Source organism: Scatophagus argus, chromosome 10, assembly GCF_020382885.2.
Source record: "Scatophagus argus isolate fScaArg1 chromosome 10, fScaArg1.pri, whole genome shotgun sequence".
NCBI lineage: Eukaryota > Metazoa > Chordata > Actinopteri > Scatophagidae > Scatophagus > Scatophagus argus.
In genome coordinates, this window is record NC_058502.1 from 20,331,990 (window position 1) to 20,352,648 (window position 20,659).

Sequence of the window (20,659 nt, forward strand, 5' to 3'; positions counted from 1 at the left end):
GTGTGTGCTTGTGTGTGTCTCTAGGTTCACATGCTGAAACTATTGCACTGAACTGCATGTACAGAAACAAAGACGCCTTTTCCAAACCTCATTAATGGTACCACTGGTAATATATCATGGCGATATAACTGGATCAACACTTTTACCTGCATTGGTTTCTTCCAGCTTCTTTTCAGTCTAAGATACTGTTTGCCAAAAACAGTTTTTTAAATTAGTGTGAACAAAGAGGAAATCTCCAAAACAAAATATTATAGTTGGTCTAATCAGATGTGGAAGATGAAGGCCCTTACAAAACAAACAAAAGAACAACTGCACACCACAAAAGATTTTTCTTTCTTGGCACTTTCCATTGCCTGAGGTCTACTTCGTACAAACGGTCAAATGCACTAAATTCAGCACTCAGATGTATGAAGACTGAAAAACAGAGGACTGTGGTGTTACTACCACATAATCTAATGAAAATCTATTTTTTTTCTTCTATTCTATATACATAAACCACTGTTCACCCTCACTCTGCATCTAGGTGTTTCAATATGTCTTCATGTTAATCTGGCTCTGTCTTCTCCTGTCTGGACCAGGCACATGCTGTGTCAAGCTCGATGAAATTTGTTCCAAAACTGCCAAATTGAAATGTATTATATAGTTAAAATAAACAGCTTAAGCGTCCTGACTGAACTTTACGAGCAAGAACTTCTGATCCGCAACATTTATCATATGTCTGCTTCACTTGTTACAAGTGACACACATGAGTATTTTTTTTTTTTTTCTGGGTTCAGCTGTCTCTGTTCACTTCAACTGTTGCCTCAGCACTTCAGTGCTGGTGGAAGGGTCTTCAACTGTTGCTGCACACTGTCTCTATCCTCTTTGCTCCTCTCATCTCACCATCTAAGGAGCAGCATGTAAACATAGGGGTTACTGGGGGTTAAACACTTCAGTGTCTCTATCTCAGGGAACACTCCCAAGGCACAAGTACCACTTCAACAAAGGCACAAATGTCTTTGTGTCAGCGTGTCTCTGTGTGTCTGTACCTTGTATTTTTGTGCTTGCTGTGTACATGCATAAATGTGCCGATTGCCTGCAAAGATGCAGCTCTGACGTGCTGCAAGGAAATTGCATATGTGTATATCAAATCAAGTGCCTGCATGTGTGTGTATGTATCTTTCAAACAGATGCAGGTAGTAATTGTGTGTGTCTGTGTGTGCATGTGTATATGTCTATACTGAGGTAAATAGTACTTCACACACCCTCATTGTCCAAGCTCCACTGGGTCTGGCTAAATGAGACAGAGCAATAGATGGGAAGCTTTAGTGATCTGCTAACAATACAGTGCTGTATAACACAATACTATTAGGACACGCACTGGCACTCACTCAGCGCTCTGCAGACACCCCATTGTAAATCCCATGAATAATAATGTAGAGTGAATAAAGTTTAGGCTGTTAGCTCGGTGCAGCCATTGTTGTTCTTGCAGAACTCCGTAATACAACCATGGCAGTAAATCTTAGCTTTGCAAATTGACAGTGTAATTATACTGCGTTGTGTAAAAGTAAGGCAGATAATTACAGTGTGTGTCTGTGTGTATGTGTTTGTGAGTGAGTGAGATTAGGTGGAATGGTGTGGTTGAGAGGAGGGTGGAGGGGTGAGATGTTGGCCATGGTCATGCAGGAGAGATGGCTTGCTCTTGTTATCACGGCTTAATTAACACTAATCTTAAGTGCAGACCTGTGCACGTGTGTGACAGAGCGTGAGTGCATGTGTGCTCCACGGCAGGGCCCTCCTCATGTGTCCACATATATGTCTACAATGATCAGCATGCAATCATTACTTGTGTCTAAAATAAGACAACATCTCTACATTTGATTTTATCCATTGAAGTAAACTGTCTGCAGCAGAGGGTCTAAATACAGTATATGTGTGGGTGAGGTGGGATACTGAGTGGCCACTGACAGACTGTTATTTGGTCAGCATGATGGATTATTTTCTCTCAGGTCAGAGGGAACACTACTGCTGAACACTCCTCTGATTGGATTTTTACACTGGAGATATGGAGATGTAAATAGATTTATGGAGATGTTTGCTCAGTCTTTCCTCTCCATTAGAGCAAAATCACGACAAGACAAATTTGCGTTTCCACATAAAAACTCCATCACTATAACCCGACCAGATGTATTCATATTGCTGCAGCGGTATTCTTGAGTTCGATTTGACGTTCACTCCATCCTGAAGGCTGGTATTGTAGTAATACTCACATAGTTTTGTTTTCTTGATCACCAGTACAGTGAGAACGGGGCTTCCATTCAAGTTTTAAAGTAGCACGTGAAACAAAAATAGTGTGTTTCCACTGAGCATGGAGCCAATGTTCCAAATAATAGAAAAGGTCATTTTTGTCATATGACCATTTTCATTGCCGTTGACTGTTGAACAAAAAGGGCTCGCTCTGTAGAGATCCTTTCTGTAATGTCAGACACTTAGAGTAACAATCTCAGCCTGTGTGTGGTAAAAAAAAGCACTTTAGTGGACTTTGAAGTTTGTCATTGTCTCGCATTACAACCATTGCAGTCAGGTAGCAGCTGCCAGCTGAGGTGATCTACTCGACCAAATCCAAAACTTTTGGTATGAATTATTTACACACCAGAACACTTTAACACAGGGCCCAGGTTTAAATCAACCAGAGATCCTCTTTCGGAAGACTGCAGCTCCGGTGGTAGGAGCCAGGAGATTGTTAGCCTAGCTTAGCATAAAGATCTGCAAGTAGCTAGCCTGGCTGTCCCAAAGGTTCAAACTACATACAGCTTTTTAATCTTGTGCAAAAGGGGAAAAAAATCTAGCTGAAATAAGAAGGCTTTTAATGCTTGACAGGTTTGTATGTGCCAGCTACAATGAGATGGCAAAATACACTTATTGAAGTAGATTTGAGAAAAGATCTATCCCTCATGAGCTCAGATAGTTCAGTCATAAACTCTTTAAGCATTTGGATTTCATGAAATTTTCAGCTGAGAAATTCTAATAAATGTAAAATAAATTATGAACCTGGAGACAAGGAAACATCACATTTTCCCACCATTACAGGGGGCCCAAGACCATTAAAATCAAATTGGTTTTAGATCATTGAAAATATGACACAGTGTTTACACCTGTCATCACAGATAGAAGTCACTGTTACTTGTGTGCTGAACACTTTCCGAGCGCATGACAGACTGAATTTGTTTTGAGACCCAGGGAGCCTTTCCAAGACTACACATTAAACTGGAGAGTTTCCTGAAAGCTCAGATGTTCATTTTGAGACTACTGGGTTCTTTCACTTCTGATTCCATCTAATATGTGGTTTTTCAGAATAGTTTTCAACAACTCTCTGCAGTCCCGCTTTGTGATTTATCTCAAGAATAAACAATAAAGCAAAGTAGCACAGGAGCTCCTGTGGGGAGGAATAACAGTCGGGATATTAATTTGGAAAGATCACATCACATTTTATGGTAAATGAATCCATAAAAAAATAGAAGCTTGATAGAAAAGCTGTCAGACCTGCAAGTAAACTCACAGAAATAAAAAGCAAGGCAGATGGGGTTTTTGTGCTCTGATGAAAGCCAGCAAGCCAAAACAGTCCAGCCGACCCTGAAGCCCATTCATTCACTGATCTTTCAGCAAAGTGTTGAGAACCTAAAAGAGGAACCACTGACGTTAAAGTTTTGACCTTCTTCTTCTGCTTAGTCCAAATTCATTTTTAAGTCATCCTACTAAGTTTTTATTCCATAAAGTTATAGTCCCAACATCTTTCATTAGAGCCTTCCTTCCTGGCAAATCACTCAGTTTGTCACACTTCATGTTCTCCAGCTTTAACAGAGGCTTTCAGACAAAGCTCCTCCAGTCACAGAAAACTTTACACAACGGTCACAGGCTGAGGGGTACTCCATGTGATGAGTACACTGATTTTCCTGTGTGAAACTGTTGGAGTATCAGGAAAACCGCACAGCTTTTAGCCTCGTCTCCTAGAAATGACAAAAATCCACAGCTAACTTGTAAGAGCAAATGGAGAAACATAATGCAGACTAAACCTTCTGTTAACATTTGTTACTCATTAAATGTTGATACAGAACATATCAGTAAAATACTAACTGGCAACGTATTCAAACGTAACCACAGAGCAAATGGTGGTTTCTGGCATGAGAATCCTGGACTTTGTATGTGTGCACAACACAAATATGGTGTTTGATTCAATCAAATAAATCTCTCTAAAAGCCTCTGAACATAATACAGACTGCAGTTTTCCTTAGAAACTTATTTGCTGATGCAATTTAGTTGTATGTAAACTTACTTTTTAGGAGATATGATTATGTGTTAATAAACTCACATATTACGGTAATATATTTCTTTTAGTGGTAACAAAATAATATAATCTATTATTATTTGCATTTCTGTAATATTTTTACATTTAGTATGTCAGATAATGTGTTATCATCTGACTTCATTGTCTGGGCTCGAGGATGTTCTGTATGACATCAACATATGTTATATATGACATACGTATAATATCATACTTCAAAGTTGCATGTTAGTGAGTTGTGTATTATAATTCAAAAATGAAAGTGACAACAAGAAAAAAAATATGCCAAAAAGTGCATTGTGAGGAAATTGATATAAATTTCTCATTATATGCATTCTGGTCATTTTGGTGGATAATATTTACAATCAAATCTGCAGTCAGTTTTAGTAACACCATGATTAATCTGACATCTGATAAAAGTTGCTCCTTACCTGCCATGTCGGTGGCAAAGGGTCGGTCCGGTCTCCAGCCGGTGTACCAGCCCACAACTTTACCCCCGGACACCAGGGGGCGCTCATATGCTCTACCTCCTACAAATCCCACAGGCCAAACAGACACACCTCGAGTACTGCGCATCTGCAATGAAGGAAAGAAAAAGTATACAACTGCGTTCACTCAGGCTGAACACACACACGGATCATTCTCATCAATCTGAAGTGGCTGACTGAGCCTAACGAGACAGCTAAGTTAAACACTAAGCTGCCCACTGCCCTCTAACAAGTTTCAGTGGGTAAAAGTCCAGCCGACTGGGGATTGCTGGATGTAGTGTTCTACAGCGTGTGATGAACAGAAAACACAAGCTGACAACAGCAGGAAGCAGACCTGCTATAACTTTCTCCTCTATGGACCCAGTTAAAACTGGACTTCTGAGCCTGAGGCCGATGTCCACTCAGAGCAACGAAGTCGAAAACCCCCAGAAAGTCATTGAAAGTACTGCTGACGTTGATTGTGAAATGAATTACTTGTGTGTCAGTCCGCATGAGCGATTAGAGATCTTCAGATATATCTGAAAGGTGGCTGAGAGCAGCACGCAGAAAGTCTGAGGCTAAATGAATAGAAGACTAAATGAAACTGTGCTGCGCGGAGCTGCCTTCCATTTTCACACTGAATGAATTTGCACACAGCCAGAAGCAGCGCGACGAGAAATGAGACGGAGAGAGAGCGAGATAAAGGGTGGGGGGAGGGGTGGACTGTGTGAGGACGGCGCTGAGTTTCTGCGCTGGAGTATGAGACATCTGTATCTTGGCATTGTGTGAGGCTACATGTGTGTGCGTGTTGTGTGTGTGTGTGTGTGTGATAGAGAGAGAGAGAGAGAGAGAGAAAGAGATTCTATTTTCCAACCCCGGCCACCCTGAAGCCCATTCATTCAGACACCGCTACTCATCGCTCACACAAACAGCCTCCAGCCAGTCGCTCATGACAAAACAACAGAACAAAACCAAATCAGTAAGCAGCACTGCATTACTGCACCCAGACATCACACACCGAGTTCTAGCTTTTAGAGCCATGGGAAACCAAGTGTAGGAACAACACAAAATATGGAGAGGATTTAAGGGTTTGTTGCAAACTTCCAAGCAATCATGGAGGAGGAGACCTGGAAGCTGAGAGTGTAATATGAGTGTGCACTGAGTGTGTAATATGGCCTATAGAAAAAAATACCCCTCAGAGACTTTATCTCAACTAAAATAAAGGTTCATGTTGATGTGTTAGTGATGGGAAAAACTGTCAATCTGCCACTGCCAGCCTGGTTAAAGGATGTCTGCCTCAAGCCAAGCGCATATTGAATCTTGCCAGGGTTCAGTGACAGAAGCAAGAATGTAGAGTCTCAAGGTAAGACAATGTGAAGCGCCTTTATTACGAACACGCAGCTCAAAGTCACAAACGACTGGTACCACCAACAACTGTGCAAATGTATGACCGCAAATATAAGACAGTAGATAAAAAAATGAAATAAACCCTTCAGGTTGTCGGCACTGAGTTTATTAGAAGCACACGGTTTCAGTCATGGATCTTTGAATAGAAGCAAATTCATGATGTGAACAAACACATTTTCAAGCCACAGGCTGTAACAATCAATCCTAAAGCAGCATCAAATCTCTCACCCGAGTCAAATCAAACTCCTGAGACAATTAGTACGTCAATAATACGCCGATGTGAGATTTTGTTCCCGTGTCGTTTCTCATGTGAATTTGATGCCTGATGAAAGTCCATGACTGAAACCTTGTGTCTCTAATAAACTCTGACAGTGTGCAGGATTACTAGTTTTTTTCTCTGTCTTCCCCCCACTTGTCCAATAGATGTGCATTAAAAGACAATGGGGTTTCAGCAGATAGTATCTAAATGTAAACAGTATAAAACCTGAGAACAGATCACATCCTGATTCTTGTACATGATGCCCATCATCCACCAGTAGCACACAACACAGGCTGCACATGAGAAAATTACACCCTAAAATAAATCACTGAATTCTGCCACTTTGTGAACAACATCTCAGATGAAGGATCCCTTGGATACCGCACGTAATTGTTTGATCCTCTGCATGAGGTTAAGTATTCAAATGTTATTTTACTTATTGTATGAAGTGTTACAGAAAATATGTATAAATTCAAAATAACCAGTGAGCCATACTGACACTGATCAGTCTCATTTACACATGTAGCGATGTTCTTGAAAATTTCTCTGCTTGAGACAAACTGAAATAAACAGGATTCTTTGGAATATTTTTCACATTGTGTTGCCACATTATATCATAATGCGCATATCATGAAAATGGAAATGGAAATACTTTAAGTCAAAGACCAGAACAAAGAAAAGCATTTGATAATACGCTTGGTCGTCTACAGTATGACCTACACGTGAGAGAAAAACATGTTTGACATTAAAGTAAAGACAGACATTGTCACGTATCATCGTATTAAAATAAATTCTCAGAATATTGCTTCACAAACATGTTATGACCTGGACTTGTATCAGAAACATGGACATACAAACTGAGGATGAAAAATATCTTCATCTTCATTACTTAAAATATGATGATGTAAAGATGCAATGTTGGGTGTAATAGTGGGTGGGACTAAGTTATTAATTAAAGCCTGAAAGTGACATGTGTTGATCAGAAATTGCTATATGTATTATTTCCTGGAAAGCTACCGGGCATCAAACCTGATCCACCTTTGTGATGAACTGGAATGAAGATTGTGATCCAGGCCTTTTGGTTCAACATTGATGGCTGACCTCACTATTGTTGTACTGCGTGAATGGGCAAAAGATTCCACAGACACACTCCAAAATCTTGTGGAAAGCCTGCCCAGAAGAGTGGAATCTGTTATAGCTGCAAAGCTGTTTATATATTTAAAATGTGATGACATTAAAGTCCCTGTTGGTGTAATGGTCAGGTGTCCCAATAATTTTGTCTAGACAGCATATTTCCCTTATGTTTCCGTGTGTGTCTCCATGTGTATGTAATGTGGGTGAGGCTTCCTTCTCTCTCCTGAATGCAGCTCAGCGGATCAGCCTGCACCTGTCCTCAACCCACTCATCAACTCTGCCGTATTTCAATCCCAACTCCGACTATTCTCCCATTTATTGATGTATCACTGCCCCACGACAGTGGTATTTATACTTCATGCTTTTCCCTTTGTTTGTCCTTCTAGCAGTAAATTATCTGTGTTAATTTAGACTAACCTGGTTTTCCATGTGTCTCAGGATCGCCACACCTGTCTGCCTGTTGACGTGTCAGCTTGTCCACTGCTTGTCCATGCACTGTTCCTGCCCAACAAAACTCCTTCACCTAATTATCTTTTGCCTAAATAAAACTTTCTTCGCCATCCCTTGTCTGTGTTCTGCATTTTGGGCACACTCTGCAACACTGGATATTCGTTTATGCCAAACACTCACTCACCCCTAGTGATTGGCCTAGAATAAGGACTGGAACCAGATGAAACAGCCAGTCTGGCTCTGTCCAAAGTTAAATAATAAACCCCTACCAATACTCCTAAAGCTAATTTCACAAGTTGTATCCTGTATGTTAAACAGCAGACAAACTGTGATTTGGTTGAGATATTTCTCAACAAACAAGAGTTTATCCATCAGCTAAAGACCTCTGTGTAGCATCTCTGATTACAGCATGTTAGTCAATTATGCACTTGCGAAGTCATAATGGTACCAAACCTGCTAACCTCACTGGGATCCTGTTAATTAGCCAGAGAAATGTTGACATCCTCCTTCTCGTGCTTAAAGGCGAACCACTTTCCACCTCCAGCTCTGTGGTTAACACAGACTGATATAAATCTTTTCATCTCACTTCTGGAGAGAAGAATTCCCATAATACTAACTCTTCAGTTATTGTAATTTCCAGAGCAAAGAGCCACTAGGAGTTAAACCAGCAAATGTAAAAGCCTTCATGGGCTGACTGAATTCCTGTTGTGCTAAAGCAATGGGATAAAGAACAGGAAATCAATATATATTTATATCAAACTGTCACACAAGATAACTAAGTATTCATCTTCTAATAAATACGTGAGGCTGGTGACTTTATCATTGGATCCTGGACCTTGTGAAGAAGGGAGCACCTCTTCTTTTCCTTTCACTTTTCTCCTCTTTTGCATCTCTTTTGCCCCAACAACTCTCTCTGCTGTCAGAGCTCCTGAGTGACGTCAGCAGCTTTGAAGCCCTTTCCCTCTTAATACTGTTTCCCCTTGAGTTCGCCCGTGTGACGCTAAAACCTTTCCCCCTCGTTTTTCTTTTGCTGCTGACTGCCTTTCTCTCTCAGGTCATTTTTCAAAGACTCTGGCTCCTCTGTTTTGTAAAAAAAAAAATAAATAAATAAATAAAATAAAAATGATGAAAAAAAGACCAAGAGAAAGAAGAAGAAAGGGAGGCTGAGCATGTTAGTCTTTCCCAGATCATTCCTGGAGAAAGATCGTTATTTTGGCTTAGTGGTTAAGTCCTAGTTTGACTGCTAATGATCCCCTGGTTTGAATGCTGCGCCTCAAAGCTCAGTACAGTTTCACACGTTGTCAAAGTGTTAGAAGGGAAACAGGGTCCATGAGTTTGCAACCTTATTTTATTGTCTTCTCATGCTGCCTTTAGAAACAAGATGTGCACCACAAAATGGTCAAAACACATCTTATTTCCTGCACAAATGCACTCAGTAATATCTGCCTTTGTTGTCCTTAGCTTTTCAGCATTCAGCGTCAAATAATTTTCTAGCACTTTGAAAGTGCATTAACAGAGTTTTTACGGGCTGATGCTGTTTTCTGAAGTGTTGTCTTCAGAAAATATAATTTTGTCTCTCAACTGAACAAAATACATGATTGTCTGTTTACATCCTCTGCAAGGTCATGATTCCTAGAAATTATTTCCTCAAAGAAAAAAAAACCCTCAATAAACCCTCATAAACAGCAGAGGGTTTTCACTGGAGCAGAATGTAATGTTTCCAGTAAATTATTTTCAGAAAAGATCAAAAAAGTAATAATGTATTTAACTCATGCAAGTTTGTGAGTGTCAGTTCATGAGTCCTGAATCTTTTGTCGTGCTTTTACAGTATGGCAGTGTCACAACTTGGATTAAGAAAATAATTCACAAGAGTTTCTTCCAGTCTGTTAGTTTGACTGTCAGAGTCAGGTGACCACATGTTACATGAATGTTCATGGTTGGTTCATATCAACCTGTCATCAGCTTCGCACTGTAAGTGACTTTACGCATCCATCATGTTCCTTAGCTAATTTGTCTGTCATATAGAGCTGGGTTTAACAGAGTTTTCTCACTAGAAACAGTTCCCTGCTGCTACATGACAGAGCAGAAAGAGTGAACAAAATGTGAAATCTGTGAATCATAAAATAAAAAAAAAGCTTTACAGAGTCAGGTGATAAATTGTCACTACAAGGAATTCCATTCGCATTAAAACACTGTCATTTGACTCTAAAGAAAGAAATCATCAGAGTAACTTTAAATGATATGTTCATGAAAAAAGACATGGAGACGGATCTTCCCTCTTTTAGTTTTGCCACAGATTTATTCAAAAACTCGCTTGGGTGGTTTAGAACAAACCATGCTCACATTGGCTGCTGTGTGTCTGAAATTCAGAAGCAAACACTACTGACGGCTCAGTGTGAATTGTCATGCTGATGTCTGACTGAAGGAGTACAATGTCAATAACCGATTGTACAGTCTAGTTAAAATGAGCCCTGTCTCAAACAAATGCCTGTTGAGCTTCTCCAGACTGCATTAAATGAATGAGATGAAATGTGCAGGCTGGCAGTGCCTGGCTACATCAACAGCACATTATACTGCTTACCCTACTTGTTGATTTTATAGCTTTCATTTATTCATTATAACTGGACTGTGGCCAGGCTACAGCTATCTGTGTACAGTGAGTCTGCCATTGGACCCAAAATCACACTCAGATCTTCCTGTTACTGACTTAATTTTTGCCCATTCAGAGCAAGTATTTCACAAATGATCAGGATTTGGACACCAGCATTCGGTTCAGCATCAGAGGTCATCAACTTTCTGCAGAGTCAATCGCTACAGACCTCCAAACTTCATGTAGCCTTCAGATTAGCTCAAGAAAAGTGCGTAAAGAGCTTCATGGAATGGGTTTCCATGGCCGAGCAGCTGCAACCAAGCCATACATCACCAAGTGCAATGCAAAGCGTCGGATGCAGTGGTGTAAAGCACGCCACCACTGGACAGAGCAGTGGAGATGCTTTCTCTGGAGTGACGAATCAAGCTTCTCCATCTGGCAATCTGATGAGTCTGGGTTTGGCAGTTGCCAGGTGAACGGTGCTTGTCTGACTGCATTGTGCCAAGTGTGAAGTTTGGTGGAGGGGGGATTATGGTGTGGGGTTGTTTTTCAGGAGCTGGGCTTGGTCCCTTAGTTCCAGTGAAAGGAACTCTGAATGCTTCAGCATACCAAGAGATTTTGAACAATTCCATGATCCCAATTCCATGTGCACCAATGCACAAAGCAAGGTTCATAAAGACATGGATGAGCAAGTTTGGTGTTGAAGAACTTGACTGGCCTGCACAGAGTCCTGACCTCAACCCAACAGAACACCTTTGGGATGAATTAGAGCAAAGACTGCGAGCCAAGCCCTCTCATCCAACATCAGTGTCTGGCCTCATTTTTCAGTTCAATTCAATTTTATTTAAAGTGCCAATTCATAACACAGCTATCTCAAGACACTTTACAGGTGTGTAAACAACACATTCAAAAAAAAAAAGAAGACAGGGAGATAGAGAAAAAAAGGAGAGGCAGTGAGGAGAGACAGGGAGTTAGTGCTGTACCAGTGATGGGACATGATGAGTGAGTCCCCCTGCTCTGAAAGCTCGGTGTCTAAGGATCTCCCCCAGCAATCTAAACCTATAGCAGCATAACTAGGGGTTGGCCCAGGCAGAGCCTGAACAGTCCTAACTATAGGCTTTGTCAAAAAGGAGGGTTTTAAGTCTACTCTTAAAGACAGAGAGGGTGTCTGCCGGCCGAACTGAGGCCGGTAATTGTTTCACAGCAGAGGAGCTTGATAATATAGATTATAGATTCTTACCAGTAAGTCTGAATCTAAGGAACGCAGCACCTTAGAGGGCTGATATGGTTTAATGAGATCAGTGATATATGATGGTGCCAGACCATGCACGGCTTTGTAGGTTAGGAGGAGGATCTTAAATTCTACTCTAAATTTTACTGGAAGCCAATGTAGAGAGGCCAGGACAGGTGAAATGTGGACACGCCTCTTAGTCTTAGTCTGAACACGAGTTCTGAGGGACCTTTTAGGGTATCCTGACAAAAGAGGGTTACAGTAATCCAGCCTGGAGCTTCTCAGCAGCATCTAAGGAAAGGACATGCCTGATTTTTGCAATGTTACGAAGGTGGAGGTACGCAGTCCTCAAGATTTGTTTCGTGTGTGTGTTGAAAGACAAGTCCTGATCAAAGCTAACACCCAGGTTCTTTACAATGGTGCTAGAGGCAGGAGCTAGTCCATTATGAAAGGCTATATCATTAGCTAAAGATTGTCTAAGATGTGCTCACAAATGCACTTCCGGAAGAATGGTCAAAAATTCCAATAAACACACCCCTAAACCTTGTGGAAAGCCGTCCCAGAAGAGTTGAAGCTGTTATAGCTGCAAAGGGAGGGCCGGCGTCATATTAAACCCTATAGATTAAGAATGGGATGTCACTTAAGCTCATATGCATGTAAAGGCAGATGAGCAAATACTTTTGGCAATATAGTGTATGTTGCATTCACATGTCTCATATCAGTATCAGAAGTGACAACATATATGAAAATAAGCTCCTCATTGGGAAGAGGAGGAGATGAGACACATGACAAGCAGCACAACACTGTTCAAGACCAGCCAACAGCTGGATATGTTTTAAAATATGTTCAAAACAGGATCTTTGCCTAATCCCAGCAAAATTCAATCTGTGCCTCAATCTCACCAGACTTTAACCATATTGTTGTCACAACATAAAATCCAAAAGGTGAAATGTAATGAACTTAAAAACACAACATATAAAATGTACAAATGTAGCATATTTGTGATTTGAAGAAAAGTACGACAAGCCAGTATTTTACGCTGGCTGTATTATAAGATTATTGATGGGAAAAGTTATATTAAACTAGTTTTGTAAACAGCTTTTATCATTTATCAGAAAGATGCTGTATTTAGGTCCTGATACAGCTCATTGCAGATGTTACCTCGGTTTTCATTTCCAACACTGGTGCAGGCCTTCTTATCAACAACAACTCAATGTCAAAATGTTTGCTTGGAGCCAAACAAAGCTGTGGGGTGACAGTGTTTCAACAGATGGTCCATTATTCTGCACGGCGGTGACTGCTTTAGCACGTGCCGCTCTTCATGCCACCATCTGCAGATTACTGCTGGCATGGGAAAAGTTTGCAACACAAACTTCTAGTTCTGTCTGTATTTAGGTTGGCTGAGCATCCAGTACATGCTGTTATACAGCAATGCCCTGCTGGCAGGTACAGTGAAAAATAAATTAAATAATGTGACAAAGAACAGACAAAGGGAAAATAGTTTACAGATGACAGATGTCTTTAATTTGTAAGATTGTCTGATTATTCCATGAGACCAGTTTGGTAAAAGCAGCCTTTTCTAAATCAAGTGCGGTATGAAGCATTGCGCTCACTATGGGGTTAAGTTCAGTGTCAACCAAAGTCCCAGAACTGCATATAAGCTGGCAGTTTTCAGACAAGGGCTTTTTATGTAAATTCATAGCAATGGTTATTATGTCTGCCTGCAGTGACAAGTATTGTAATTATCTCCAGTAATGAATCAACGAGCTGAATGGTAAAAGTGAAGCCTGCAGAATTTCTATAAATGACATAAATCATGAAAATTGCTTCCACCATCCTATTGTTACATCTGAGAGAAAAACTGCTTTTATAAGTCAAGTTGAATTCTAGGTTAACTATAAAATATTTACTGTACATTTCTCATAGAGCCAGATGCCAAGATATTTATATTCTGTGACCCTGCCATAGTAGATACATTCATATTATTATAATGTACGCCTTTGGATCTTCAGAATTGCATGACTTTTCTTTTATTCAAATTAAGCACCCAGTTAAAGTTAATAGGAGTGTGTTGCATTGCATTAAAAGATAATTTCAATCTAGTCATGGATAATTTAACAGATTCTGCCACACAGCACAAAATGTATCAAGGCTTGGTCACATGAGAAGTAAAAATCACTTAGCAAGCTAAAGATAGCTAAAGGGACAAATAATTCTGTTTGAAAGACATCAGAATCGGGTTGATTGGCCAAGTTATGTGCACACCTACAAGGAATTTGACTGCGTTTTTTTGTGTTGAGTTCAACATTCAAAGCACAGTTTCTGTAGAGGCACAGACAGAAAGAGCTAAAAAACAAGAACTACAAACAACAACAAAACTAAAGTAAACAGAGATGCACCACATACAATGTGCACAAATCAGAAGTTTCTGTACAACCCACATTGTGTATTTCTGCAAACATCTGCAACATCTCTCTCAGAGGGCTTAAAGTGACTGGTTTGTGCAAAGAGCAGAGCGCATGGCTTAAGACAGGGGTCGGGAACCTGTTTGGCTGGGAAAGCCATGGAAGCCAAATACTTTCAAATGTATTTCAGTGAGAGCCGTATAATATTTATCAACACTGAATACACTTAATGCGTGATTTCTTTTTAAATAAGACCAACGTTTTTAAAGTATAACGCGTCTCTAAATGAAATACTTCTTACCATTAATGCGACTTCTGGTGCTGCACGGTTTTGCTGACGGCCTTGCAGTCTGCTTGATACGTGCTGAGGTTAAGCTTCAAGCAGGCGTTGAGGCTTCCGTCCGTTAAACGTGATTGTAGGTTGGTCTTTATGTTTTTCAGATGTGGGAACGACTGCTCACAGACGTAGAGCCAAACGTGGTCAGTACGTCAACACTCGCACGCTGCATTGTGTGGTACGTGACGGGGAGCGCGCTCCAATCTTTGACAATCAGCTGGTCTTCGGGTCGGAGTTTTTTTCATTTCTGTCCACTCGTGTTTACTCTCCAGCTCTGCTCGCTATCGCGCAACTCTTTCCAAATCTCCATTCGCATAAACTAGCTAGCTGACTACCTGATTAAAAGGAGGGAAGTTTACTTCTTGACCTTACAACGACCCGTATCGTAGGCTACCGCATTATCCAATGAAAATAGAGTTTTGGTGTCGAGCCCCCTGTACCGCCCTGTGATTGACAGACTCCAGCCACCCGCCACCCTGAACGGGATAGAAGATGGTAGAAGATGGGTGTTTTACTTTAAAACGACAGTAGAATTATTCATTACTCATCGTGTTAAGACATGTTAAGAAATTTGTCTGCGAGCCAGATGCAGTCATCAAAAGAGCCACATCCGGTTCCCGAGCCATAGGTTACCGACCCCTGCCTTAAGACAATCCTGTGTGAAAGAACAGACACCATTTTTAATGAACTCATCTGCAGAGCTGCAAGATGTCGATAATGATCCTATGTGCAAAATGTTCACTGACATCCACGCTTTGCAACATAACATCCACCTGTGATTGCGGTCAGAGTCTCGCTTAAATACTGAAAACATCAACAGCGACGTGAAGCACAACAGTGGATGTATTAGTTCATTAACATGCAACCACAAATATGAACTTAATGCAGAGACCACTTATGTTTCGTTCACAAGGTGACAGACAAAACAAATGAATAGTTTATAAAGAGATTCCTGAAATTCTGGTCAATTTGAAATTTGCATGACTATTAATTAGGTTCATGAACATCTCATTATCATCAAAGGTGCTGTATGTAAAACAGTTCATTGTTCAGTCTCCCTCCCTGGTTGTCTATTACCAGTGTTTTGAGTTAGCAGCTTGCACGTTTGAACACAGGCACCACATTGTCCAGGTTACATATTTACTGTAGCTGTGACTACAGCTGTACATTCATTTCTTTAACACCTAAATGCTAACCAGTGAGTTGGTTCTTCTGTATCTGGTTATTGCTCAGGTTTTATTTGCTGCCGATTCAAGAGTAAATGAGGAGCTCAGTCTTGATTGATTTTATTATCATTTCATGTGGGTTTTTATTTACTTCTAACAAAACCAATTTCAAAACTTCCTTTCCTTTCCTGACATTTCAAGACAGTTACTCCCACTTTCACTTCTTATTGTTTTGAGATTTTATACATTTATGTGAGAAAAAACAAACAATTATTTGTGTGTGTGTGTGTGTGTGTTCATTTTACGCTAGAAGCTGAGTAAAAGTCCATGTATTTAAGGCAACATACAAATAGTTACAGTGGGATGGGGATGCTGATAAATACAGTGTCTTCATCACTGTGGCAAATAGCAACAAAACAATGAAACTGCCAAATGAAAGAGTTTAAGAGAAGGAACACAAATATAAAAACACAGAATGTGTAAAAATATAGAAATCAAATGGTTTCTAAAAACATATTAGGGAGGGTTTACAGAAATATCCTTCCTAGAAGAATAGTGAGGGTGCAAGTGCAGCTGACTGCCATCCCTGATCTCAGTCTTGTACTGTGTGGCTACAGAGTAGGATCAAGGTCTCAGTGAGGCTATGAGTCTACATGTCATTTCTACAGACCACGGTGATCCAGTCCATATCTGAGAACACAAACAACTGCCTCAGAAAGCCAGAAACAACAGAGCTCACCCTTATGATCAGCTATGTCTGCAGCTCCCCACTGGGACTCCCCCAGGGAAGGAAAAATAGTGAAGGTCTCTGTGTGAGCTCACTGTGGGATTTTCTGAAGATAATGTGGGTTTTTTGTCAAGTCCAGCTCCACAATAATGCGTCTCTCCTTGGGCTGTAAAAACTCAACAAATCTTCTTTTCTTTTCTTTTCTTTTCTGTCTGTCAAACAGTTCCACATTTTATATCTGCACAGTTCATTGGTTTCCAGTACAAGACAAATTATTTCCTTGTTGGACATCAGTGCAATTTCTCATGTTAAACACTGATTGAGAATTAGGTCTGTTCATTATTGATTAATCTGTCAGATATTTTCTTGATTAACTGATTACTTGTTTACTTCATAAATTTTAAAAAAATAGTGAAATATCTTATTTATTTTTTCCATAGCCTGAGATGATGTCTCCAAATGTCTTGTTTTGTCCACAACCCAAAGACATTCAGTTTACTGTCAGAGAGGACTAAAGAAAACAGAAAATATTCACATTTGAGGAGCTTAAATCAGAGAATTTCATCAAAACAATTAACTGATAGTTAATTTAATAGCTGACAACTAATTAAACTCTGCAGGAAATCCAAATGAGCAACTGAATGGTGTTTAAGTATAAGACAAAATACTAACTTAAATTCATATTCTGTAATTCGGTTATTCAAGTCTCATTTACTTCATCCTATTGACAAATGTTACAAAAACACATTTTTGACAATTGCTATTTTGTGAGATTCTCCCCAGTTTTCATGTGAAGAAAGTTTAAACTGGGAATTAAAACTTTTTCTCTTTTCCTATCTTTCACTCACACACACGTATGCTGCCGTATGATGCCACTTGTCAATATGTATGATTTGTAGGTCTGCTAGTTGAGGTAGATATTTGTCTCCGGGCGGCACGGTGGTGCAGTGGTTAGCACTGTCGCCTCATAGCAAGAGGGTTCCAGGTTCCTTCTATGTGGAGTTTACATGTTCTCTCTAAATTGTCCCTAGGTGTGGGTGTGAGAGTGTGTCGTTGTCTGTCTTTGTGTGTTGGCCCTGCGATTGACTGGTGACCAGTCCAGGGTGTACCCTGGACTGATCCTCTCTCCCGTAGTCCCCCCGTGGACCTCTCCCCCATAGTCAGCTGGGATAGGCTCCAGCTCCCCCGCGACCCTGACGGATAAGCGGTATAGAAAATGGATGGATGGATGATCTGTCTCCAAGTGGAGCAAGGCACATCATCCATGGTCCTAAACCCAGTAAATCCAGAGTCGTTCTGCTCATATGCTCACCTCCCGCTCATCGTCCCTCTCTTCCTCCTCCTCCTCCAGAACCTCCACTGGCTCCCAGTCCCATAATGGATCCAATTCAAAGTTCTTCTTCTCACTCATAAATCTGCCATGACCAGACGCCCTCCTGCCTCACCCAGCGCGCTCCACTCGCACACTCCTCCTCGCTGACGCTGCTCCTCTGATGCCAAACTCCTGTCTCCACCACTCAGGATCCTGAACCAGACCTGAGGAGACGCACCCTTCTCTATAGCTGCCCAGTTCTCTGCTCAATAGTTGCACTTTTTTAAAATATTTATCTCTAAGTGATGAGTCACAGGTGTCAGAGTCAAGTCATTTTGATTTTGTCGCATCTAAGTGATGAGACTCAACTCCAAAGGTCTGCAATCCAGTGAACCTGTGGAGCTGAAATGGAACTAAATCCATAATTTGTATATGAGGGTTGAGTGGGTCAAGTCTAGAACAAATATCATTTCATTCCTTTACCTCTTCTGATAAGACCTGATGACAACATACTCGGCACTCAGTGTGCATAAGTGATAAATCTGTAAAGGCCATTGTCCTGTGCATAGCTGTTGTTACCACTGTTACCACACTGTCAGGCGTTACAAAAACTCCTCTCTCATGATCAGTTTGGATATCTTCACTACAGGGCAGATTCTGCACTAAAATAACAAATAACTTATCTCCTTATAAAAAATAACTTCAGACGCAGCTCTGTGCATGACAACCTCTAAGTCCTCACAAATTACAACACCGGCAGCTCAGTCACTAAACGCATGCTATTTACAAGTAAACAAAAGAAAAGCTGGGGTGAAAAATACAGTGCTGAGAGGGATCACATTTCATCTGACTCGGTGCCAGGACACTCTGTCTGGGAATGCTGAGGCTTAGTCGGGTAATCAACTCTGACTCCCTCTCCTGCAAACAAATAGGTGAGAAATGAATTGTGTGTACACACAAAGAGACCCTTAATGATGGAGTATATGAAATCCATTATGGATGTTCTCGTTTCCTGCCTCCTGCCCCAGAGAAAGAGCCGTCATTGTGTTGTTTGCGCACCGGGATGAGTGTTCGGGCGGCTGGGCCGTGTGTGATTTTAATCAAGCGTATTTTTATCTGTGTGTTATTAATATGCATGGCAGAGGCAATTGGAGAAAGGGAGAGAAGAAATGAGCTGGGAGAAAATGAATGAATCAAATTAGAGAGGCTGGGGGCAGGCTATGAAATGGTGATGCAATGGTGCGTGATATGTGTGCAGGTTGAATGCTTTATGGGTTTATGTGAAAAAAGATGAAAGAGATGAAGGTGTGTGTGTGTGTGTGTGTACTTGAGTATGAACGTGAGTGACTTCTGTGATAGTATCCTGTTCATATACTGCAATGTCACAGTGTTTCTTTATGGTTGAGGCACTAGCTGTCTGTATGCACATACTGTATATGTTTTTGTGTATGTATACCCTCCAACTATGGTATTTGTACAAATATATGATTAAAGCTCAAGATATCCTGTTACCTCTGAAAGGTCATACACCAACACCATCTCCCGTTCTTATTTTGCTTGTATTAGGTGATGCATTAAATAATAGCTGGCAAGTGTTATGTGTTTTCTGAAATGAGAAGAACAAAATAAATCTTCTGCCTGGTTGTTGAGTACAGAACTGTAGTCAGGACATGCTAGTTTAGCTTAGCTTCAGAACTGGAAGCAGGGAATCAGTTTGACTGACAGAAGACACCAACCAACACGACATGTACATGTACTTACACAGAAATATAAACACGGCAGTCTGTGGTTTTATGGACAGTAATGTGGTTGAACTATTTCTGGGCAAATAACTGCAAGGTGCAGGCCATGGGAGGTACCATTCTGCCTGTAGGTATAGAGACCAAAACATGTGCTCACAAACTGTGTCCGGAAACCCACACTATAGCTGTACATGTTGCCTAGAATTACCAGGTAAGAACAGTTAACTGTCTGCTTCTGTTTCCAGCCTTTATGCTAAACTAAGCTATGATCGACTGACATGAGCTGTTCGGGCTGCTGAGTTGTATTGTGTCCTTAAGTTGTTCCTAATATTTTGTCCACCATTTTTATATCAATGAGGCCAGGCAAAATATTAGAAACATTTCATTAAAAATGGTTAAAAACATCCTTCAAAATTATCATACATTTGAATCAATACCTCACTCAAACAGTTTCAACCATAACTGAACCATAACTGGATGTAAGAGTTGTTGGAGGACTGTTGCAGTAGACTGTATTAGTTTAAGATAGCTGTACCTATCTCATACCATACCGAACAAAATGTGAAGATAGCTACAGCAAACAAAACAGCGTGACAGTCAAGAGTTACTGGTAGCGGAATTATCTCAGCGCAGACAAGACCAATGGCTACACTGTTGACATAGTTAATGATAATGACCAATCAGGATGGTTTCAAATCAGTTCCATACCATTTCACAATTATGGAAAACTAAAATTAGCATCTTGAGGTCATATGCTTTAGCACACAAGTCAAGTTGCAATTTACATCCATGTCTGTTCAAACTCATACAACATTTGCAGCTTCATCACATGGTGCAGTGACAATCAACTGAAGCTCAGCATCATTCAATTCGATGAGCTCATGGTTGCTACAAAGAAGCTACAGATTCTAAAACATGGAAGTTTCACATGTATGTTGAACCCACCATCTATGATGTGGAAATTATAACATATTTTCTACATGTTCAGAATTATTGATTGTACCAAGGCCCAAATTATCACCCAGTGAATAACTAGGTCATTCTAATGTTGCATACAACAAAAAAGCCAAAAGGCACTATAACTGACAATAAAAAATAATTGTAAAATCCT

At 40.5% G+C, this 20,659-nt stretch overlaps 1 protein-coding gene across 1 annotated transcript in view; it reads right to left on the bottom strand.

Annotated features, from left to right (window-relative positions):
* Positions 1-20,659, bottom strand: part of b3gat2 (beta-1,3-glucuronyltransferase 2 (glucuronosyltransferase S)) — a 44,607-nt gene that overhangs the window by 14,105 nt on the left and 9,843 nt on the right. Inside the window, exon 2 of the mRNA XM_046401056.1 lies at positions 4,753-4,897. Within this exon, the coding sequence (XP_046257012.1) occupies positions 4,753-4,897 (145 nt within the window). The remainder of the gene's footprint in view (positions 1-4,752; positions 4,898-20,659) is intronic.